This window comes from Schistocerca serialis, chromosome 6 (assembly GCF_023864345.2).
Source record: "Schistocerca serialis cubense isolate TAMUIC-IGC-003099 chromosome 6, iqSchSeri2.2, whole genome shotgun sequence".
Taxonomy (NCBI): Eukaryota; Metazoa; Arthropoda; class Insecta; order Orthoptera; family Acrididae; genus Schistocerca; species Schistocerca serialis.
In genome coordinates, this window is record NC_064643.1 from 548,503,788 (window position 1) to 548,523,316 (window position 19,529).

Genomic DNA, 19,529 nt, shown 5'->3' on the forward strand with positions numbered 1-19,529 from the left:
TTGAAAGGCCTGCACTGGGCTACGTGTCACACAAGGTTCATTTATTAGCAGCAAAAGTTTTAGTAATTATATTTTTCAGGTTAGAGAGCATGATTGATTGATTGATCTACTTTACTATCACTATGGGTTGTATTCTTTGCAAGATCCTGTCCGATTCTATGGGATTTAGGTTTTGAAGGTATGGTGGCAGCAGGAAAGGAACTACTTTCTTGCATTTTGTCAATGCAAAGAACAAGAGAAGGTCAGTGCTCCTTAACAAATGCCAGATTTCAGCTTTCCTAGTCCATACGTAAGTGAAGTGAGCGAAAACTAAACTCTGCATTCACAACAATGAAACAATGCCTGGTACTGTTGTTTGACAATACTCTTTGCACACTGTCACTTTACAACATTTATACACATTGCAGTGTATATGAATCCACAGTTTACCTAGATAAATCACTGGCTGATGTGTCATTTTTAGTAATAAATTTAATTCAGTATGCTCATTTTGAAAGTATGTTCTCTTGTCTGATATAAGGACTCACAATACCTTTTAAAATCAAATACTTTAGATGGAACAGCTTTTCAGATTTTTTTTAGTCTGGAAGTCCAGTGTTGTGCAACAAAAGCTGCAAAGTAGTTTTTTTTTTTTTTTTTAAAAAAAAAGGAATGGTGGCATTTTCTTCTATTGTTCATAGTACAGGGTGATCAGTCATTAATGCAACCACTTTCATAGCATGCCCATGGTGCGGTGACAGGAGGCCCACAGACAATATAGCACCGTTTGTCGTGTAACGTATTTCTCACATATAAAACAAACACTTAAAAATAAAAGTAAATTACTCACTTATATCAAGGAAGGAGACACCAGAACTGCCTTCTCTCATTGTTCAAGCATTTCTGACACCTGCTTAGGAAATTGCTCATTACACTCTGCAGTTCCCTCAGAGAAATGACAGCAATTCCTTGACATATGTTAGTTGTAAGTTCATCTGAAGTGTGAAGATTCAATTTTTATGCTTTCTCTTTTAATGTGTCCCGCACCCCCAAGAAATAAAAACTGCACAGAGTTAAATCAGGAAAAGTGTGTGTGTGTGGGGGGGGGGGGGGGGGGGCGCTTAGTTGTTAGCAGTAACTATCTTGAAACACTTCTTGAATGTTCTGTAATGAGGAGTTCACTGTATCTGCCATCCCAGAATCTTGCTGAAAGGTCATGGAAGCACATTATCTCCCACCTAAGACAAAAATGGGAAAGCTGCAAAATATTTATCACATATCATTCACTGTTAATTGTTTCCTCAGAAAAAAGGACCTATTATTCTTTCACTGCTAATAGTACACCACACTCCCAGTTTTTGATCATTCAGGAATGCCTTGTGTATTATGTTAGGCTTTTCAGAACTCCAGTAACAGTTATTTTGTGAATTAATGTATCTACTTAGGTGGAACTACGATTTGTCCAAAAGGAAGTTAGATGAGGGTCGATTTTTCCGCCCGGCTGCCAGTGGGGAAAAAGAAATCCCCACCAGGCGGTTGCATTCAGGCTCAATCACAGAAATTGCAGTTTAATATGAATGACATCTTTCTCACCCTCACTGTAAGCTGAATTAGTTACTTTAACAGCAAGCTGTCAGGGCTCCATGTGAAGGTATTTTAACTTTTTGTGCTCTCACTGTAATGCGGTGTGCTATTTTTTAACTGGAGCATGACTATTTAGTAATGTGACTACATTGGTTCCCAGAACAACCAGGTTTCTCCTGGGTTTGTATTCTTCATTTTCCTCACTACCAAACAGGTGGATTTTTCATGCCATTTAAGTTATATCACCAAAAATGAACACCACGAGTTTTATTAACATAAAATAGATATATTAAAAATAATTTACATCACAGGAAGACTTGCTCCTCACTTTAGGCAAAACACCGCTATTTAGTAATACACATAACAGTACATTATTCAGAATTTAGTTCATGAGTAAATTAGAATAGTGGGCAATAATTTAAGCCACTGTGAATTTAGCCAACACGTTTCCTCAGCAAAGAGGCAACAGCCTACATTGTTCTGTTTACACAAATTTGCACATCTCTGCTGCTTCACTTTTTATTTGCATCCAAGTAAGTATGGATTTTTTCACTAATTTGTTAAGTATGGCAAACATGCTAGGAAAGTGACTTGGCTAACAATTCCCTTCAAGTCTAAACACAATGGACAACGTAAATTTTGAAATGGTATAGTGCTAATTTACAAATCTGCACAAGAATTACAGCTTACAGTGCATTGCAGTATTACAGCTGCAGCTTTCCTACAACTTGCATCTAGTATTCAGCCATGAAGAGAAGACTTACCAAGCATCTTCTGCATATACCACAAACGTCACTAGTGAAAAAACATGTAAAGTCACACATGGAAGTCACTCTGAACACCTGAAAGAACTGAAGTCCATCAGATAAACACGCTGCAAGGAATAAAAGTGCTACAATTAAGTACAGTTCATTCGCAGGTATGCTTAGTTATCTTGTGATTTGTACTGAACCCTCATACTACAAAGGCATCGCAAGAGTTTTTCAATAATGCATTTCCAATTTCTTAAGAGCAAATCTCCAGTGAATTTTGGAAAGTAGAAGAGTGGTACTGACAGAATTAAAGCTGTGAGTGTAAGATTGCAGGGCATGGGATAGTTTTATTTCTGACCTCATGAACCTCCCATGAAAGCTAAAAAATATTACCATTCACATATGGTGTACGTTCTTGTGCAAATCTACCAGAGTTTTGTTGTTTAAGCAAGTTAAGCATACATGTTTTGACGTATCAGGTGTTCTGCCTACTGCAGGGACTCAGTTAATACAACAGTTGCCATTTTAGGGGAAAGATCATCAACAGATTGGCAGAGTAGCTGCACATTTCTCACTGCAGGGTATTTATCGTTTTCCACAAGTATTCACAAATGAGAAATATATGTGCACCACTAATGTCAAGTTGGTGAATGTAGTGATGAAAATTCAGCTAAATTTAGTTGAGAAAAATAAGACCTGGTAATGATAGCATCAACATTTTAACATACCAGTGTTGAACGTATATCTGTTCTGAGATGTCATGACCAACCTGCTTGGACTCTTCTGTCAGTAAAGATTGAGTTGGAACAGCTGCTTACATTGAGTGCATGGTCACACATTGATGTCATATCTGTAATGGAATTAGACTAATCATGGCCTTCAACCCAACAGAAAGAATAAGGGTAAAGTGGTTGGGCCAATAGCTGAAATTACCCGTATTTACAAGTGTCAGGGCAATACCTTTTTTCTGGGGAGGGCAGGGGCAGGGGGGAGGGAGGGGGGGGGGAGGTGGGCAGAAAGATAGCAAATTTTGAGAAAGATTAGGGCAAACTAATCTTCAGTTTGAAAAATAAACTAATCAGTATAATTATAGCATCAAGTACTGTCTTATGGCCCTACTTTATCTTGTTAATATTAATGACCTCTCATCAGTACTGCCACCAGATGCCTAGTTTGTTTTGTTTGCAAACAATACTGACATTGCAACGAACAACTAATAAAGTATGGTTTTAGAAAGATTGGTTGATGAAGTTTCTGTGGACATTGATAAATGATTTCTAACCAATTAATTGTCACTAAATTTTGTAGCAGCACACGATATAAACTTCAGAACTTGTAAAAGGTTGAATCCCTCTAAAATACGATGAGAAGTAGATAAAAGAGGCTGACAATGATAAATTCTTGGGATTATAACTTGATAAGAAATTCAACTGTGAGGAGCATACTACAGAAATGCTGCAGCACCTAAACAAATCTTTATTTGCAATGGAGATGTTGTCAACACAGGTGATATAAAAATAAAACTGCTACCATAGTTCAATTACCAGTACCTTCATTCCACAATGTCATACAGGATAATTTTTTGGGCGACTCATCTAGCCATGCTACAGTTTTTATTGTCCAACAGAGTGGAATATGAATTATTTGTGGTGTGATCTCAAAAATCTCCTAAACAGGTCTGTTCATGGAACTTGGGACACTAACTACTGCTTCCCAATATATTTATTCCTTAATGGAATTTGTCATGACTTATACCTATTTTTTCAAACCAAAAGCTCAATTCAAGGAATCATTACTAGAAATCTTCACTATGGTTTAAAGTAATTTTCTTTGGACCAGAAAGGTATCCATTATCCGGGGACACACATTTTCAATAACTTGCCAGCAGTCAAAACATTTTTCCCCACTAGTTAAAGTTCACTTTAAGAGGAGCTTAAAATATTTATTGGTAACCATCTCCTTATACTCCACTGATGAATTTACAGGTAGAATTGAATGATATATATATATATTATTACAAATATCAAATAACTTGTTGCATCTAGTCTGAACTCTACAAATATTCAGTGCAGTAATGTGATAAATATAAATAAGTGCATGACAAGTTTGTTATTACCTATTAAATCAAAATAAGTTTCACATTAATAAAGATAAAGCCCATTTTTTTATTGATAAGGGTGGGAGAGTTGGCTTTATGGTGTTACAAGAGCAGGGCCAAACACACATTAAGTGACATAGGTAAACCGTTGTATGACGAATGGGGGATCGAAACACACGCTTTCCAGATCTGAATCCAGTGTCTCAAAACTGCCCAACTGAAACTTTTGAAGTTCATTTGACTCAATTCCACAACATATAGATACTGCTCTGGCCTCATTTTGTGGCAGCTTCAACAAACATTTCATGCAGTTTAAATGCTCTTTTTTGGATCAAAATGTGATGTATGGCATACATTTTAGCCAATTTATGCAAGAAGAGAGCAGAATGTAATGTTAACATTTAGACCAGTAGAAACAGAGTGCTTGCTAAGATGAACAAGTACCGTACTGTGGAAGAAATCCGAAATACTTTTATTGAGGAACCATCCTAGTAATGACCCAAAGTACTTTAGAGAAAAATGGAACTTCAATTATAAGTGCAGTTTCTTAACTTCTGCCCAATACTTTCATTGGGACAACAAGCATGTGCAAGTTGACAACTATCTAATGTTTGACTATAAATACATGAAGGTATCATTCAGACTCCATACAGCCCTCAACTTATACCACATACTTTCTGTTCTTTTGCTTGTGAACAGTTGTGGCTAGTGTTCTGAATAATCAGAAACATCTCTAATGTTTAGACAGTTTCGAACAGAGTAAAACTTGATCAATCAGAGCGTGTATAATTCGGAAATAAGCCTAAACTGTAAAAGTAATTCAGTTTCAATGAATTCAGTACAATTTCATATGCAATATTTTTGTATAAAGCAGAATGTGGCTAACACAGAAGCAGAATGTAAATCTCAAGACTTTATTACTAATTCGTTGCATAATGCAGAAAAGAGCTTATACAGTCATACTGTATTACAGTATACATTAGTTATTCTCAATTTTACAAGGTTGGTACAACCCTGACAGCGCTGTTAATTAGCACAAAATCAAGATAAAAGGTTCGGTGCAGCATGGTGCTGTGGGTGTGGACATCAAACCATGCCACTCTTGCAACAATGAAAAAGTTTAAACAGTTTCAGCACATCAATGGAAATGGCTCATTGGCGAGCACTCTGTTTGTTGGTGTTCCTAGTTTTCTGTTATTACTGAGGCAGGTGGGTCCCCAATAGAACATTTTTCTACAACTACGAACACGCTGCTGCAATCTGCACAGTGAATGAGTTGGATGTTGTCCCATTTACAATGGTTTCACATGGCAAAGTCAAGCATTCCTAGAAAATGCACTATCTGCATTATTTTCAGCTAGTTTCAGTTGACTAGTAGCGCTTTAAGAGATAAAATTATGTTGAACAAAAAGTATGAGTCGCTAACACTTAATGAAACGATAAGATATGGGATGAATAGATGAAAGGTAACAGGCGAATGAAAAAAAGGACTATGAAGATGAGAAATCAAGAAATTAACGAAATAGTGTGGGAATGGTTCAAAAGTGCACGGGCAAAAAACTTACTTTGTCTGGACCTATGTTGCAGAGCGAGCTCTGAAAGTCACTAACTTGCTTGGAAATGTATTTTAAGGTATCCTCAGGATGGCTGGACAGTTTCAAAGCTAGGCACATCATCATGTGGAATGAAGGATGTGCAGGAAATATAGCAACAGAATGGAAGACAATACTGTACAACCTAATTGTGAATTATGATGCAGAAGGCATGTTCAATGCCGATGAAATGAGACTGTTTTATTGTGCACTGTCTTCAAAATCTCTAGCAGTTTGAGATAAAAAGTCCACTGGTGGAAAGATGCCCAAGAACTCTACGGCTGTGTGGAAACACATCATTTAGGTAAAATGTAGAAGATACTGGTGGAGATGTGGCAAAACAGCATTGTTTCAAAAACAAAGACATCAGTAAGCTTTCAGTAACATGGTGAAGCATTAAAATGGCATGGATGATGAGTAGTCTCGTGGAACAATGGCTTGGCTCTTTCAGTGCCAAAAGGAAAAAAAGAAATCACCAAGTTCTCCTATTCCTGCCACCTGAAAGTCTAGTCATCGAAAGAGAAACTGGCTTGGTTCCCATCAGGTTCTACTAGCCTTATACAACCCGTGTGCCAGAGGTTAGTTACACATTCAAGTCCGTTACTGGCGATTATTCATGCAGTCTCTTATTCTTAGTGTTGATGAACCCGAAAGTGTGTTTGCTCTTGCATGGTCAGTTTTCGTCCTGGATGGAGTAAATTGGATTGGCTTTGCTGTTACTAAATGCTTCAACAAAGTAGGCTTGGAGGTCAAAAATGAGACATTTCTGCAGTCATTGAAGCACAAGAAATATTGGCAGCCACAGCCAAATTTATTAAAATGCAAAACATTTCATTTAGTGCAGACAGCTACATTCAAGGTGATGACTTTCTGTCAACTCACTCCACTTTTACTTCAGCAACAGATATAATAGAAATCCACAACACAGAATAAGATCAGGAAGAAACAAAGGAAGAGGTGGAGCAAAATGATGTCATTACAAAAATTAATGTCTCTGAAGAAGCTGTTGATCACACAAACCATGTTATGCAATTTCCAGCACACAAAAAATCTCCCAAGCTGTTGGAACTATTGTATTGTGCAAAAAACTGAGTAGAAAAACAGGTTATAAGATTAACAGATTATAAGACACATTTTTTTCTTCAAAAAATTGCCTCCAAAATTCAGGTGCGTCTTATACTTGAAATTAATATAAAAATGTCTAGTGCTTGATTTAAAATTCCTGACCGTCTTAAAAATGGCCATATTTTCAATGCTGCAGGAAACCTATCTCTATCAGGCAACACTGGATTCAACTGAATTGAAATATGCTGAGATCAAACCTTTATTCAAGAAAGGATCGACAGAAGCTATGGGGAATTACTCTAAAGTGTTTGAAAAGATTGCAGCAAAACAAATTAATAAATTTCTTACTGTAAATGATATAAATTTTTAAAAACCAGTACGGATTCCAACAGGGTAAAAGCACCGTGAATGCTATAAATGAGTTTATCCAAAAAATATGCTCCACGTTAGATAAAGGTAGAAAGGTCACAGGAATATTTTGTGATCTAACTAAAGCTTTCGATTCCGTGAACCATGCATTATTCCTCCACAAAGTACAGATGTACGTAATCAGGGACACTGCTTTAAAATGGTTTAGCTCTTACCCGTCAGGTAGGAAACAAAGAGTAATTTTAACTTCAAATGGAACCAATTATTCATCAGACTGGAAAACAGTTCCCCAAGGAGTCCCACAAGGTTTGATATTGGGTCCCTATCTGTTTCTTTTTTACATAAATAACCTACCACTTGCTATTGATGTTCATTCAGTCTTATTTGCTGATGACACATCAGCTCTAATTGAAAATGAGGTATCTGAAAATATTCCAGAAAAAGCCAAAAATACTTTAGAAAAACTTGAATCATGGTTCTATCAAAATGGACTAAAACTAAATGTAACTAAAACCAAAATGATGCAATTTGAAGCTAAATCAGTAGAAAGGACTGAAATAAAGATAACTTGCAATGACCAGTATATCACAGATCAAACCACATGAAGTTCTTAGGCCTAAATCTTGACAAAAATTTAAATTGGAAGGTACACATAGATTACTTAGCAAATAAACTGAACAACTTAGCATTTGCAATGTGTATTTTGTCAGGTGCCACAAACATGGATACCAGAAAGATAGTTTATCACTGCTACTTTGAGTCAGTTACTCCTCGTTATGGCATAATTTTCTGGGGAAATTCAGCAAATGTCACTAGGCTACTAATATTACAAAAGAAAGTGATTAGAAATATGTGTTGGGGAAAAAAAAGGGGGAATCCTGTCGACCACTGTTAAAAAGTTTAAAAATACTATATGTCCCCTCACTTTACATATATGAGAAGGTGGTGTTCCTATATAAAAATCAACATACACTAGCACTATCCGTTTTGACCACAACTACAGCACTCACCACAGAGAGAACTTCAAACTTCCAACACATAATTTAAAACTTTATGCCTAAATGCCAGAGTATATGGGTTTAAAAAAAATTTCAATAAAATAAAAGACAGTAATATATTTAAAATGGAGCTTGGTTCACTGAAAAGATTGCTCTTTGCTCTTTTGATGGAAAAGTGTTACTATTCTGTCGATGAATTAATTGAGGACAGCTTCACAGTCTGGACACAGGTATTGTATTACATGTATTATTTGATGTACATGTGTAGCTGTAATTTAGAAATGTAAAATATAATGTAAACTTTTGTATTTCACATAAAAAGTGAAAAAAGTTTCTTTTGTAAACCTTGACAAGTCTCCTATACATCAAATCAATGAATTTGAAAATTGTACATAATGAGATGAATAAATGACATATCACGTATCACTGGCAGCAGCATTACACCGATGTGATGAACATGACTTGCAGGGATTCACAAGTTTGCTAACATTGTCTCCTTCCCGCTCTGCCACCACAAACCCAGAATGCTGTCCAGCCTACGATGCATCACTGCAGTCTATGGCGCCAATGAACTTGAATTGAAAGTGATTTGTGTTATTGGTAACAGTACAGAATTTTTGTTAGTAGCTAGATTCATTATGGAAAAAAATAAAAGGCATTCATACGATGCAGGCTATAAATTAAAACATGTGCAGAAGAACATGGAAACAGAGATGCTGAGTAGCATTTTGGTCCTCCACTGACAGAAAAAACCATTTGCGATTGGTGGGCTAGTAAAGAAGAACTGAAAAAACTGAGGAAGACTAAATGGACAGACAGACAACTGATTGCTAAATGGCCGAAACTACATGATGACGTACTGAAATAGATTCAAGGACACTGTCAAAATGGCACTGGAATTAATACAAAAATGATTCAAATAATGCTCGTAAGCTAACGTTACAGTGGAGCTTAACAGACTTCATGGGTGGAGTTGGATGGTGCTACAGGTTTATAAGTGTCATGCGAAATAAAACCAAAATCTCAGAAAATGCCACGAGTATGAAGAGAAAAATATTCTCTCTCCACCACTTTGTTATTCAATATCAAAGGCAAACCAGCGAAGAACTAAGCCGAATAGCAAATATGGACGAAATTTATTTCAAGCAGTTATTTCATGAGCCCACGCGAATAGTAAACAGTTGTGAAAACACACTTGACCTCTTAGCAACAAACAATCCTGAGTTAATAACGAGTATCAAAACGGATACAGGGATTAGTGAACACAGGGTTGTCATAGCAAGCTTAAATAATGTAACCCCCAAATCCTCCAAAATAAAGGAAAAATATACCTATTAAAAAAAAGCAGACAAAAATCCACTTGACACTTTGCTGAGATACAATCTCCACTCCTTCCGAAGTAATGATATACGGTAAGTGTAGGTCAGATGTGGCTCGAATTCAGAGAAGTAGTATCAGCAGCAATTGAGGGGTTTATACCAAATAAATTAACGGCAGAACTGGTCCTCCTTGATACACAAAACGGGTCAGAACACTTGCGGAAACAATGAAACAAACATGCCAAATTTAAACAGACGCAAAATCCCCAAGATTGGTGATCTACAGAAGCTCGAAATTTAGCGCGCACTTCAATGCAAGATGCTTATAATAGTTTCTACAACAAAACTTCATCTCGAAGCCTGGCAGAAAACCCAGAGAGATTCTGGCCGTATGTGAAGTATGTTATCAACAAGAAACAATCAATGCCTTCTCTGTGCGATAGTAATGGAGATACTATCGAAGACAGTGCTGCCAAAGCAGAGTTACTAAACACAGCCTTCCGAAATGCCTTCACAAAAGAAGACTAAGTAAATATTCCAGAATCTGAACCAAGAACGGCTGCCAACATGAGTAACATAGAAGTAAATATCCTTGGAGTAGTGAAACAACCAAATCACTTAATAAAAGCAAGTCTTCTGATCCAGACTGTATACCAATTAGGTTCCTTTCAGAGTATGCTGATGCATTAGCTCCATACTTAACAATCATACACAACCATTCGCTCAATGAAAGATCCGTACCCAAAGAATGGAAAGTTGCACAGGTCACACCAATATTCAAGAAAGGGAGTAGGAGTAATCTACTAAATTACAGGCTCAATGGAGTAGGAGTAATCTACTAAATTACAGGCTCGTATCATTAATGTCGATATGCAGCAGGATTCTGGAACATATACTGTGTTCAAACATTAAGAATTACCTAGAAGAAAACGGTCTATTGACACACAGTCAACATGGGTTTAGAAAACATCATTCTTGTGATTTATCCAAACGAAGTGTTGAGCGCTATTGACAAGGGATTTCAGATCGATTCTGTATTTCTGGATCTCCAGAAGGCTTTTGACACTGTACCACACAAGGGGCTTACAGTGAAACTGTGTGCTTATGGAATATTGTCTCAGTTATGTGACTGGAGTAATGACTTCCTGTCAGAGAGATCACAGTTCAAAGTAATTGATGGAAAGTCATCGAGTAAAATAGAAGTTATTTCTAGTGTTCCTCAAGGTAGTGTTATATGCCCTTTGCTGTTCCTTATCTACATAAACGATTTGGGAGACAATCTGAGCAGCTGCCTAAGGTTGTTTGCAGATGACGTTGTCGTTTATCGACTAATAAAGTTATCAGAAGATCAGAACAACTGCAAAATGATTTAGAAGAGATATCTGTAGGGCGTGAATATTGGCAATTACCCTAAATAACTAAAAGTGTGACATTATCCACATCAGTGCTGAAAGGAATCCGTTAAACTTCAGCTATACGATAAAGCAGTCAAATATAAAGGCCGTAAATTTAACAAAATACCTAAGAATTACAATAATGAACAACTTAAATTTGAAGGAACACAAAGAAAATGTTGTGGACACTTAGAAAAATGGTTCAAATGGCTCTGAGCACTACGGGACTTATCATCTGAAAGTCATCAGTCCCCTAGAACTTAGAACTACTTAAACCTAACTAACATAAGGACATCATACACACCCACGCCCGAGGCAGGATTCGAACCTGTGATAGCAGCAGTCGTGCGGTTCTGGACTGAAGCGCCTAGAACTGCTCGGCCACCCCAGCCAGCGACACTTAGAAAATGTAACAGATCTACTAAGGAGTCTGCCAACACTACGCTTGGTCGTTGTCTTTTAGAATACTGCTCTGTGGTGTGGGTCCTAACCAGATAGGACTGACTGAGTACATCAAAAAAGTTCAAAGAAGGGCAGCACGTTTTGTATTATCGGGAAATATAGGAGAACGTGTCACTGAAATGATACAGGATTTGGGCTGGACATCATTAAAAGAAAGGCGTTTTTCATTGCGATGGAATCTTTTCACAAAATTCCAATCACCAACTTTCTCCTCCAAATGCAAAAATATTTTGTCGAGACCGACTTACATACGGAGAAACGATCACCACAATAAAATAAGAGAATTCAGAGCTCGTACGGAAAGATACAAGTGTTCGTTCTTTCCACGCACTATAGATTGGAATAATATAGAATTGTGAAGGTGGTTCGATGAACCCTCTGCCAGGCACTTGAATGTGATTTGCAGAGTATACATGTAGATGAAGATGTAGATGTAAAACTCCTCTGACAATTGATGTGGCGAGTAACAGAATTGTTAACATGAAAGGCGCAAATGCTGTAACTATAAACACAAGTGCACAGAAAAAAAAAAAGAACTACACTATTGTCCTTTCATGTTGTGCTGATAGTACTAAACTTAGTCCAATGATCATCTTCAAGTACAACACAATGCCAAAACCATCTGAAATACCACGGTGTTCGCGTACACGACAAGAGTCGGATGGATGACGCTGGTATGAAATTATGGATTAACAGTGTGTGGAAGAGAAGAAAAAATGCTTTATTGAAAACAGAGCTTGCCGTTATTGTGGGAGGACTTACTTCAAAATTGCAACCTCTTGATGTCTCAATCTAGAGTGAGAGAAAACATTATTGTTAAATCTTTCAAGAAGTGCGGCATAAGTAATGCTCTTGATAGTAGTGAAGACCATCTTATGTACGAAGAGGACAATGATGATTTTTCACGAAGAGGAAGAGGAGGAGGAGGAAGAAGAAGAAGAAGAAATTTCTGATTATGATTATCAGTGATTTTAAAGGTTAGTTCAGTTTTATAAACAGGGGAATTTTGTTAGTCTGGCTTTGTTATATAGTAATAAAAATGGTGAAATTACTTTTAAAAAAATTAGAAATTAAAGTGCATCTTATAAACCGTAGAATACAGTATGTAGCAAAAAATGTGAAATATAACACAAACAAACATGGAAATAATATGTATGTATTTATGTATGTACAACAATGAATAAAAACACAGAAATCCCATATTATTTATCAACCAATGTACGAGTCTAGTGTTTTATTCTACAATACACAGTGAATAAACATCTAACGTGCAGGAGTGAAGTTAAGTAAATGTGCGCACAATTACAAATTTTTGCTTTTGTCCATGATCTGTGCCAAATTTTATATAGCCTAGTGAGTTTTGTGTATTCTGGCAACTTACCCAATTTTTTTTTTTTCTTTCGAATAACCCATTTGGAGGGTACGATGAATCAACTTTGGCTACTCTCCAATGTATTAGATTTCTTCAGTTTCCAAATTTCCTTCATCCTTTTAGAGTGTTGTTCCCTTTCTTCTTGAGTCCACTTTCGTCTAGTTATTTTCTTTCTCTCCTGAAATTCTGCATTTCTGAAATGTGTTCTGTTTTCTACTGTGTCTATTGTAACTCCAGCATTTTCAATGTCCTTTTCAGTCTCTATGAACCTTGCTGGCTTGGATTTGTAGCTATTGAGTAATGTGAATATCCGCTTGGTTAGTCTGTTGTTATTCATTCTGAATATATGTCCAAAAAACTGTAGTCTCCTCTTCCTCATTACATCAGTTAGTTTCTCTGTTTTCAGATATAGCTCTCTGTTTGGTCTTAACCTGTATTCAGCATTATCGTTTCTTTTAGCTCCCAGTATTTTCCTTAAAAATCTTCTTTCGACCTTCTCTAGTTTCTCAAGATCTCCATTTCTTGTTAGTTTAAGTGTTTCTGCCGCATAAAGAGCTTCAAGTCAGGCCACTGTTTGGTAGTGTCTTAATTTCCTGTTCCAGGACAAGGATATTTTATTATAAACGTTTTTGGTCATATGAAACACTCTTTCCATTTTGTACACTCTAGTTTCTATAGCTATCTTTTCTTTGGCATTGTATGTAATCCACTCTCCTAGGTATTTAAAGGAATCTGTTTTGTGTATTGTGTTGTTGTCAACTGCAATATTTTGAGGAGCATCACAGATGTTTGTCATAAATTTTGTTTTTTCATAGGATATTTGTAGTCCTACTTTGGCTGCTTGTTTTTGTAGTTCTCTTATTTGTTCTTGGGCATTGTCTAGTGAATTTGTAATCAATGCCATGTCATCTACGAAGGCTAAACAGTCAACAGTGATCTTGTTTGGATTTCTCCCTAGTTGAACCCAATTTGGAAAGTTATTTTAATCCCACACAATTCCATTCTAGCAAGTTTTATTGTACATAACCAGGGGAGAGTTCACTGTGTCTCCTGCACAGGTAGACAAGTTGGACGAAGTGCATATAACTTAAATAAGCACAGTTGGAGATAGGCAGCTAGCTAGCTAGATAGATACACAGTCAGAGACCAGAGAAGGGAAGAGAGATATGTATTAGTGTGAAGTTTGACAAAAATTTTGTGAAGAAGAAGCTCATCCCCATAGTTAAATGACATTTGTGTGTAACATGTAACTGAGAAATATTTAGAGCCCACTGCGTGAAGAAGCAAAGTTAAAAATTATAGTAGCCTCAATTAAACAGTTAGCACAGGTCTCTAGCAATGTCAAAGACATTACATATTCACATTTCACAACTCAGTATTTTTCAGTAGCTCTCATTCAAGCAATTTACCAATTTCAAATGGAAGACATTAAAATTCTAAGTCTTATCCAATGGTCTCCAGTAAAATTTCTTCCCTTTTTTAGAAAAAAAACGTTTGTCTCTTTAATTTACTTATACAACAGACTTCACTAGATGTACAATATTTAGATCTTACATGTAAAAATATTACACTTTGTCACAATTTAACACACACTTCACTTCACCATTTGTAGCTCATATGCGTATGCTGCGAACAGTAAAAATCTCATTTTACTGCAAGCTTATATTTCACAATGTTATCTACCAAGAAATGGTGCATAAGTACCTGCAAGGAAAGCAAGATAATTTATTAGTTATCCGTGGATAAATTATGAACAAGCAAATCACTATTTGTACAAATTCTTAAAACAATTTTTTTAAATTTATTTTCTCCTGCTTTTAATATATTTACAGTCTACCTCATAATCAAAATATTAGCAGCAGTTATTAGCACATTTGACAAATGTGCTTTATTGCAATAAAGAAAAGTAAAAAAGGTCTTGTTAGTGCTCACCTAAAAAAGGGAAACAGTGTGGTTTCATCATCCAACACATTTGCAACCACTATTTTTATGTGGTACTCCTCCAAAGGAAAATTTTTGGTCCTGTAACTGTTTCAATACAGTTTTTTCCATTGCTTCAAGGAATTCTTCCAATGACGTTGTTTGTTTCTGAATATAGTACGAATGTGCTAAAAATGGAATTTTTCTGAGTGACCTTCCACTTAGACCTTCACTTTTCCTGGAGAAATGAATAAGCCAAAATGTCAATTATCCACAATTTACTGGAGTGCACATAAGATAGTTGAATTACAAAGAGACATGCCAGTTTCTAATATGAAATAATTTGTTTGTAATAGAATTTTACAGAGGTGTTTTTCATAGGATGTACTATTAACAAAATTCAGTTACACTTTAATTTTCAAACCTGGCTATGTTAAGCAGGAACAAACTGTTTTTAGTGAGATTATTTTTTGTGCCTTCTGTAGATTCTGATGAGGACAACTGAAGCAACTTCAGGTTCATAAGGCTGTCATTGGATGTAATGATGCCAGTCTAAAACAAGAAGGCAATTAAAAAAAAAGAACATGAATTTATGTAAAAAGCAGACAGATATACTTCAAATAAATTACCCTTTGAAGTTCTTCAATACACGATAAAAATATTTTATATATTGCAAATGGTGAAGGCGGCCCAATGTACTGTTTTATGTCAGCACGGTCCACAAATGCTGTGTCTATTGCCCCAGTCACATTGGATGTTGCTAAAACTAATACATTGCGATACCTGTTGTGATTAAAAAAAAAAGAGTACATGAAAAGGAATGTTAAGGAAGACCCATAAACATACACCTGATATCAATGAGTCAATTTACCTTTGTATCTGATCAATCTGTGTCAGAACGGCATTGACTACTCGAATAGAGTCAGAAGGCTCAGTACCTGCAAGAGCAGATTTCCTAGCATGTGTTAAGCTTTCCACCTCATCAATCAACACACAAACAAGGGCATTAGGATTTTCAATATATTCTTGAATCTTGGAGAACATCTTGGTCACCAGTTTACCACTCTGTAAATGATCTCTAAATGTACAATATTGAACAGTTTCTTCTTTTTCTTAGTAAGCTAATAAAAACCAACAATGCCCATGAATACACATAAAATCAATACCTCTGAAAACCACTTAGAAAATAAGCTGTGGCTGTTGATTTCAATAAATTCTCCATGCGTATATCGATGCCCCAGTCGAATGGCCAACTTTTGTGCAAGAGCTTTACACAATGAAGTTTTTCCTGTACCAGGAGGGCCATGTAGTAAAACTACACGATTCCATTTAATTATGTTCATATCTACTCCACTGTCAGAGAACAGTAAAGTTGTTTCCACAAAATTCAGTAACTGTAACACAAAAATGGAAAACAACAACACATAAATAATTTAACACTTTTCATAACAAGTTGATTTCCAATAAATGGATAACATGGTTTACAGCTTCCTGGACATTATGGAATGTTTCCAGTTCCATAGTACACTTCAAGTACAGAAAATCATAAAAGTATTTTCTCCCTTCTTGCATGAAAACGAAGAGTGGAAAAGAAAAGAAAGGTCAGCTGCTCTAGGTGGATAAAAATACTGACTTTCCATTAAGCTGCATTTAGTGACGCAAAATAAGTACATGCAATTATATAATTCATCACAAAGCATCTTTGCTAGGATAAAAGAAGACCTGCACCCAAGCAAAGGCATGTGGACATGGACATGCAAAGCATATTAAGGTACAAAAAGGATTTTCATTTGGTTTACCTAAAACTGAGATTATGTGATTATTCCACTTCACAGTTCTGCAGGTTGCTACTCACAGGTGTTTGCATGACTTGATCATCCTAGCTGCTGTTTTATAGAATGTGAAGTTAAACTGGAATTTTACTCATTAAAAGCATGACAGTAATCCACACTGTGATTTGGCACAATGATCATTTGACACCAACAACATAGCTATAACTGCACCGAAGACTTTCGGTATCACTAGTTCAAATGTTCAAAGGTTATTAAGACACAGTAACATTGCCACATGTTCAAAAACTATTAATGAACAAACAAATACTTTCACTCTCTCCAGCAATGTTTTCTCTCATGAAGCTGACACAATGTCAACAAGTTTCATCATCAAACGAGACTTCAAAAATTTTAACCCTTTTGTAAGAACATCAGATGTCTGTATCCTGGTTGGTGTTTAACACATTCTAATCTCGTTATCCTCAACTAGTCAATGAATACAATGATGATGAGGGATGACATAATCAACTGTAAGATTTCAGGAAACCAATGTTTAATAACTCATAGAAACTAAAACTGTCTTTGATCACAGATTTCTGTATTTAACTAAACTGACTGCATTAAATAAAGAAACAGGCAATCAAAAACTGCTTTAGTTTCTATGAATATAATGATACTGTATGTCTGTGTGTTTAGATTTCTCACAAAATCTTGATTCGTTAATAAACTTGGGCACTTCACGTAATTTCAGTTAGGAACTAACGTTTAAACAATTGTAACTTCTTTCAAATCTAAGTGATCTGGAAGTAAAGTCTGTAGTCACATACTCAACTTCCATTGAAGAGAGAGCAACACAAACACATTAATCTGCCTTAATTTTCCACCTAAGCTGACCACCTAGACTTGAGAATAACGCCACGTGTTGACTATCTCATGTACTTGTCTTCAGTATGATTAGTGTCACTTGAAATTTCGATATTTGTATCTACTCTACCATCAGACTTATGTTCATCTACAATTGTTAATATAACACATCTAAGTATTCATTTCAGCAATACATTCTGCATCAGTATCACTGAATACTGGATTCTCTAAGCAACATTAACAACATGTAAGAAAACTCTCAATACAGTTCAGCAATAAATGGAATGAGGTGATTCGCCAACTATCCACCCTGGTTCAAGCTAACAATTTTGTGTCCTTCATGTTATATTCCTGTAAAATTCACTTCGTCTATGCAAAATGATGTATCTGAATAAATTTGTCAAACTTCTTCATTATAATCTCATGTAGTAAAAATCAAAATCAACAGCAGCAGCATCTACAGTAACCTGAAAACAATTAGCCAACTGTCAAATAAATTTACTATGTGAATCAGCACAGCCCACAAGAAGTCATCAATATGAAAAAGCAGTACTATGTTTACACTGTAAAACAAACAGAAACAGATCAGCACAGCTCTCCAACTAATTAAATTCACTGAGAAATTCAACGAAACATTTGTAACATCAGTTTGAAGCTTGCTTCAAACCATATTTTTTTCAGCAAGTTACATACATGTCCTGCACCATTAGAAAGCCCAATGGCCGACGGATGTACATTTCCTCCAAAATACTGGTGACAAATGCAGTATTTACATCAAACTGTTTCACACACCAATCATGCCAAATTGCAACATCCAAAAGAGCTCTCACCATCTCTCAGATCTTGCTACAGGACTATATATGTTTCAAAATGAACTATTCAAGATTATTGTTTACACCCTCCTGACACCAATCAAGCCTTGACAACCTACATCTATACTCTGCAAACCACTGAAGTGTATAGCATAAGGTGGTTCCCATTGCGCCAATTATTAGGACAGGAAGAATGATTGCTTAAATGTCTCTGTGCACTTTGTAAGTAGTTTAATCCTCTCTCAATCCTCTACACAAGTTATACAGAGGTGGTTGTATACATTTCCAGATTCCTCAAATTTGGTTTTTGATACTTTAAAAGTATGTTTTCACCAGTTAATCTGTGTCAATCTTCAAGTTCCTGCCAGTTCAGTTCAGTTTTCCCGAAATCTCTGTGGTGCTCTCCTACTGATCAAACACATTTGTGACTATTCAAGCTGCCATACTTTCTATACTCTTTGTTAGTCCTAATTGGTGTCAGTCACGCCTTGCAGTACTCCAGAATGATTCACATAAGTGTTTTTATAAGCTATCTCCTTTGTAGACAGATTTTTTTTCCTACTATCTACCAATGAATCTAACTGACACCTGCTTTACCTATAAAAAGAGACTATATGAATATTCCATTTCATATCCTTACACATTGTCACACAAAGGTATTTGTATGAGTTAACTGACTGTGACTCATTGATGCTGTTATTGCAGGACACTACTGTTTCTCGTTTTGTGAAGAGACAATTTTACATTTCTGAAAATTTACAGCATGTTGCCAATCATTGCTGCATTCTGAAATCTTATCAACTTGTGGCAATGTGTGAGCAGCTTTTTTTCAGGCAATACCTAATTATAATTAACTGCATCATCTGGGAAACTTCTGATGTTACTATTAATACTGTCTGTGAGATTATTAATATTCAACAAGAACAGCAAGGGTCCCAACACATTTCTCTGGAGCACACCAGAAGTTAAGATGGTTGGTTGGTATAAAAGGGGGAGAAAGGAACCAAGCTGTGAGGTTGTCGGTCCCTTGTTCGCAGTAGAACAATTACCCAAGAAAAAGAAGAAAACAAAGAAGAAGTATGCCACGGTAACAGGAGAAAGGAAGAACCAGAAGAACGCCAGAAGGACAACAAACATTACAATGGACAAAACAGGACAAGAAAGACGCAAGAAACAA

General features: G+C 36.1%; 1 protein-coding gene across 1 annotated transcript in view; it reads right to left on the reverse strand.

Moving 5' to 3' along the window:
• Positions 1 to 14,490: 14,490 nt before the first annotated feature.
• Positions 14,491 to 19,529, reverse strand: part of LOC126483913 (pachytene checkpoint protein 2 homolog) — a 30,956-nt gene continuing 25,917 nt past the window's right edge. The window contains exons 4-9 of the mRNA XM_050107186.1: positions 16,071 to 16,298; positions 15,776 to 15,969; positions 15,534 to 15,687; positions 15,329 to 15,456; positions 14,917 to 15,142; positions 14,491 to 14,688 (exon numbers count right to left, since the gene is read on the reverse strand). Coding sequence (XP_049963143.1) covers positions 14,944 to 15,142; positions 15,329 to 15,456; positions 15,534 to 15,687; positions 15,776 to 15,969; positions 16,071 to 16,298 — 903 coding nt within the window. The 3' untranslated portion in view covers positions 14,491 to 14,688; positions 14,917 to 14,943. The remainder of the gene's footprint in view (positions 14,689 to 14,916; positions 15,143 to 15,328; positions 15,457 to 15,533; positions 15,688 to 15,775; positions 15,970 to 16,070; positions 16,299 to 19,529) is intronic.